Below are 6,000 nucleotides of genomic sequence, written 5' to 3'. Positions count from 1 at the left end.
TCATAAAGACTTTCTCTGTATTTCCTTTTATGAGTGTTATAGTTTCAATTATTTGAAATATTTCAAATCTTCACAAGTTTTGAATCTTGTGAGTTAATTTTGTATATAATGTAAGGGTTAAAATTCATTCATTACATAATGTACATATTACAGAATCGTTGGTAAAACCATATGCGTTTGGGCTTATTTCTGTGTTTTGAACTCATTTTGTACAAACAACAAGCAGGCTATGTGATCCTCATATAAGTATGAATCAGATACTTTCTAGCTATGTAAAGGTGTGAAGTACAGATTGGCTATGCCAGAAGGCCAACGGCATATAATTAAAGGACATGGTAATAAGAAGAAAAAGACCACTGAAAAAGATTCATAGTTCATTTTTATTATACATGAGTAACTGTTTTGCTGTGGTTAAGTATATGTTTTTAATGGTTGTACAAGCTTTTCTATATACCAAAAGGTATACTATGTTTCTTTTAATATTAACAGTTCTCTGACAACAAGAAAAGACTGAACTAAGACTAGTTTAAAAGGCAAAAGACTCTTTTGTTTTTCTGGATGTTAAAAACTGCTTTTACATCCTAATATAAAATTTAAGAACAGCAAAGAAATTGACTAACAACACATAATTTCTATAAAGCAGAAAATAAAGATTTTATAATTTAAAACAGCAGCAATTTTAAAGGACATGCTGAATTAAAACTTTACAAAATATATACACACAAAGTATCATTCCAGATGATCATGATTTTTAAAAAACAGTATATCACAACTGCAAATTCTAACCCATACCCACTACTAGATGTAGCCGGCCTATAATTTTTTTTACAGCAATTTAAAAAACATAACAAAGCTCAAGAAACCTCCCGATTCTCTTGTGTCTTAAGTACAGGATGCAATATGCTGGCTTTTCTTCCACATCCACAAAGAAAATTATAAAAGAGAATAAGGACTTTATATAAATAATGTTTTACTTGTTATTAAGTATGTGAACAAGCATTACAATTAGTACTAACAACCAGAACATATCTTGATGTAACCAGTACATATACTCTTAAAGATTGACAAACATGAAAAAATAAAAGCCACAAGTGGTTTATGAAAGCCATAAGCACCTTGTTGTAGAAAGAGCACCAAGCAACACAAATAGGCAACACGTAAGAGGTAGTGTACCACTGGCTAAGATGTACATGCCCACTGGGGACCTGAATACAACTTAGTATTTGGGAAAAAAGACATTAGATTGTGGCTTGTAATTTTTTAGACAGAAGCATTGCACATTTTGGAGCATTAACCAGTATTGCTTCACAGTGCTCTGCGTCTCCAGCTGTCTAATGGGTCTTTACTCTCAGACAGTCAAAAAAAAAAAAAAGGCTACTTGAAGAATTCCATGTTTATAAGTTTTCAGTCTATGGAATTCTCTAAGAGAGCTCATAACAATATAAGTTTTAAAAGAATTAAATACTTTTATTGATCATATTCCTTTAAAAATGCCTTTTTTCCTTCTTAGGAGGAAATCTTTTCTTCCTGAGATTCTTTATGAATTACCCAATGCTTCATTCCATGCATTTCATGATAGTATCTTTCTGTCTATATTTCTCTTCTGCAGCAATTACCTGCCAATAACATGAAATCTGAACTAATTCAGAGCCTTTAGAGAAAGCAAACAGAACTGCTTTCAAAGAAGTATTTCTGTTGAGTTTTGAGATGAGAAAGTTTTTGTACTTCAGTTACTGGAAGTTGATTAGGGTCCTGGGTGTGAAAAAGAAATCTTGCCTTATGCCAGCTGCCATCTTGAATCTGTGAAAAAGAAGAGAATGTTTCATAGACAATTGTTTCTTTATGAGTCATACTCAGAAGACAATGTCCTTTGTAGACAATACAGATTTATACTAAGGATAAAAGCTAGTGATAAGAAAGTACCTATAACAATGCCTGGCACAGAGAAAGTGCTCAATAAGTTGTATCAATTACTAGAATAATTGGAAACATAATCTTGTTCCTTTCTCTATAATGGCAATATGTATTCTGAGATTTTACTTTTTGCCAAACTACCACTTCTGTAGTCTGCCAATCGCTGGATCAGATATGAAGTAAAATAAGCTAATAAGCTAATATTCCTAATGTCAGTGACACCCACCTGTTTTTTTTTCTTTTTGGGTCACACCTGGTGATGCACAGGGGTTACTCCTGGCTCTGCACTCAGGAGTTACTCCTGGTGGTGCTCAGGGCACCATATGGGATGCTAGGAATTGAACCTGGATCGGCCGAGTGCAAGGCAAACGCCCTATCTGCGGTGTTATCTCTCTAGCCCCCACCCACCTGTTTTGTATTCCTTTATTTGGGACTGAGTTTATGAATGGGGTTTTGTAAATTTGTTTGCTTTTTTTGCTGCTTTTGTTTCTGAATAAAAGGGAAGAAGCTATCCCATCTTCTATGTACTGCAGGCAGGAATTAATAAGAAATACCTCAATCAGAACTAAATTATAATTATGCAGAATCATGTTAGTTTTCTTTATTCCTATGTGGTTACTTTCTTTTTCATTTAGGTATTTCTGTTTGTTTCATTAGTGAATAATCTTATGATAGATTATTTTATTTAGTCTCCTTTTTTCTTTTCTTTTTTCTTTTTAATTGAATATCTGTGAGAAAGATCATTACAAAGCCGTTTATGATTGGGTTTCAGTCTTCCCTCCACCAACGTCCGTTTCCCTACGGCTCTCCTCCAGCACCCCCTGCCCCCACTCCAGCCTCCCTCTATGGCAGGCAATTTTCTTCTTTTTCTCTCTCCTTTTGTTGCATTGTTTTTGCAATACAGGTACTAAGAGGTCATAGTGTTTGTTCAGGGCATTTGATATTTTTCTCATGAGGGTAAGGCTGGGGTAGCTTTTTTAACTGGGTGGCAGTTTTAGGGTATGGACGTGACTGCTGAAGCTTCTGGAAATACAGAAAGGTGTGAGGAAGGTAGCCCATCCCGACACCAAGAAAGCTTAGAGATTTCAGTCACAACCCATATTTTCAGCAGATTATGTCTTGGTAAGATTCATCACAAGATGGGGGAGTTTAGCCAGGGACACGGTGGCGATTTTGGTTTGTGGGAGCAAGCAGTTGCTAGGGTCTTTGCTTGGGCAGGCACCGGGCTGACCTAACTCCCTCTGATTTATCTTGGTCTGTTCAGCTTTGTCTGGGTCTGAGATTAACTGAGGCTTTTGATCTGAGAGTTATTCATGGGTTTCTGAAGCAAGGCCAATAAATGAGCTTGTGGTGGTTTTGGGGTGTGGTTACCACATACCTAATGTTTGGGCACTTAATTTCTTGGGAAACTTGGTCCCATTTTGTTGGGGTCTGGCCAGAAGCACAGAGGTAATTTTGAGGCATCAGAAGCCTGAGAGCACCAGCAGGTTGCTTATGCACTTACTTGGTGGGTACAAGTTGACCTGCTGGCAGCACTGCACCCGATAAATTCTTTTATGAACAAAAACATCATAAAATATAATTAATATAAAAAAGATAAAAAACAGAAACATGATTGTTTTTTTCTGGTTTACACCACACCTGGCAGTGCTTAGGGCTTACTCCTAACTCAGCACTCAGGAATCATTTCTGGCAGGCCTGTGGGGATCATATGGGGTGGTGGTTTTCAAATTTGGTTCAATCACATACAAGGCAAGTATCTTACCCGCTGTACTATCTCTCCAGTCCCACAAATGATGATGATGATGATGATGATGATGATTTTGAGCCACATTAAGCTGTGCTTAGGGCTTATTCTTAACTCTGTGCTCAGGGATAACTCTTGGTGGATTTGGGGGGCCAGGGCCTATGTGGTGCTGGAGATCCAACCTGGGTCAGCTGCATGGAAGGAAAGCATCCTACGCTCTATAACTATTGCTCTGGTCCCAATGATTGATTAATTTAATGCAGCTTTTTATTCAGGAGTTTATTCACTTGTCATCCATAGAACTGTGATGATATAATCTTTAAAATTTGAAAAAAATTTACAGATTCAAGCTATAGGTTTTGTTCAGTTTTAGACAAATGAAGCTTATTCAGGATAAATCACTAAAGTCTGTGTAAGATGCTGAGTATGTTATACTCAGATGTTTTACAAGCACTATTTACTGAACACAAATACACTTGGTACAGTTCAATTAGATGTAAGTCTTTATTTACTTAAATGTTTGAGAAATATAAAGATGAATGTATTAGCCAAGGATTCTAATTATTAATCTAGTTAGGGGAGAGAGAGAAGAGAAACATGAGTAGCCATAATACAAGGTCATGTATGATCACTGCAATATGATATAGAGACAATTGACTTTCAATAGCCTGTCATGGATCACTGTTTGCAGAAATTTCCTGCAGTTCTGCAAATAAGTTTACAGCTATTTCCATATGGTTTTCATTTTTATAATATTAGATTTTAAAAATGAATATGCAAAATATTATTATAAATAAATTTTTAATTTCTACCTTAGATATATGCTAAATATTTATTCTATTTTCACATTACCATAGTTTGAAAAATTTAAAACTACAGATAAAGACAAGATACTAAATCTCTCACTTACAATTGGGATAGTCAGGGTTATTTTATGATTTCACAATCAGAAATCAAGATGTTTCTTAAAGGCTGACTAAAATTTCCAAATTATATAAGAGATAGTGAAAGGCATTTCAGAGAAAGGGAATGATGTGAGTTTTAAAAAATTCATAATAATAAACAGTTGAAAAATCAGAGGTGGTTGTGAAAATTACCGTGTGAGTTATGCCGACAGATTTTCTTTTTCATTTTTTAAACTTTTTTGGTTTGGAGGCTATACTTGGTGGTATTCAGAATTGACTCCTTGCTCTATGCTCAGAAGAAATCACTCCTTGTGGGGCTTGGGGTATCATATGGGGTGCTGGGGATTGAACTCAGGTCGGTCGTGTGTAAGGCAAGTAACTTACCTGTACCATTGCTCTGGTCCCAAGCCCTCCAATTTTGACTTGGACTGAATTTTGATAAAAACTACTCTCCTCACAAGACTATTATTATTGGTAAGAGTAAAGACCAATTCACATCACTGGGAGAATTACATGAAGTTTTTAATTAAAAGACGCTAGCAGTTTACGGTGACATAGACATTGGAGCTTCAAACATAAGGAGTTGATTTATTTTTCTTCCACTAATTAGCTGCATAAATGGTAAATTGAGCAAGTTATTTAACCTCATTGTACCTGAATTTTCTTACCTTTCTTACTCTCTTATAAAGTGAGTTAATAGTAACTTCTTCACAAAGATCTCATAATAAAATAAATAACTCATGATGGCTGCCATATAATTAATCTTCAATACCTACTTGAAAAGACTGTGGCAGTGAAGATGATAATTGATGGTGGTAATGGTGAATATGCCAGCTTTGCTATAAGTTAGGTTAGAAAATCAGTGGAAGTCAAAACTAGAAAGGTAGATTAGGCCTGACTGCTTTAAGCACTGAATAAAGAGTTGACTGTGTAGACTATGTTCTAGTGAAAGTAGTGAGTCATTGAAAGCTTTTGGATACAATTGTAAAAGTCTAATAAGTTTGTTGGTTATACTGATCTCTTTGACTACAGAGAAATAGAACTCTATGTTTGCTTCCTGTTTTTCAAATATCCGAGCAGAGTTTTGTTTTGGAAATGAGGCCCTCCCGTTGATCATCGATTTGCTCGAGCGGGCCTAGTAACGTCTCCATTGGAGACTTTGTTGTATGCTAAAGCACAGCCACATGGTATACATGAACAGAAACCAAACTACTTATAATTAATATATAAAATAGATAACTCTATTCTTTAGAACAATGGCAGGCAAGCTCTTCTCTAAAGAGCCAGTTAGCAAATATATACACATATATATATATTTTAAATGTACAGTTTCTGTTATATCTACTCAACCCTTACAATGCAGTGTGACACCATTTAGGGACAATAAATAAACACTTCAGTGTGGTTGTGTGCTAATAAAAATTATTTGTAAAA

General features: G+C 35.4%; 1 protein-coding gene across 1 annotated transcript in view; it reads right to left on the bottom strand.

The window, feature by feature from the left end:
• Positions 1 to 631: 631 nt before the first annotated feature.
• COL24A1 (collagen type XXIV alpha 1 chain) overlaps positions 632 to 6,000 on the bottom strand; it is a 324,882-nt gene continuing 319,513 nt past the window's right edge. Inside the window, exon 61 of the mRNA XM_056123526.1 lies at positions 632 to 1,800. Within this exon, the coding sequence (XP_055979501.1) occupies positions 1,654 to 1,800 (147 nt within the window). The 3' untranslated portion in view covers positions 632 to 1,653. The remainder of the gene's footprint in view (positions 1,801 to 6,000) is intronic.

This window comes from Sorex fumeus, unplaced genomic scaffold, assembly GCF_029834395.1.
Source record: "Sorex fumeus unplaced genomic scaffold, SorFum_2.1 ptg000047l, whole genome shotgun sequence".
Lineage (NCBI taxonomy): Eukaryota > Metazoa > Chordata > Mammalia > Eulipotyphla > Soricidae > Sorex > Sorex fumeus.
Note: the sequence above shows the minus strand (reverse complement) of the source record. Positions and strands in the feature narration are given on the sequence as shown.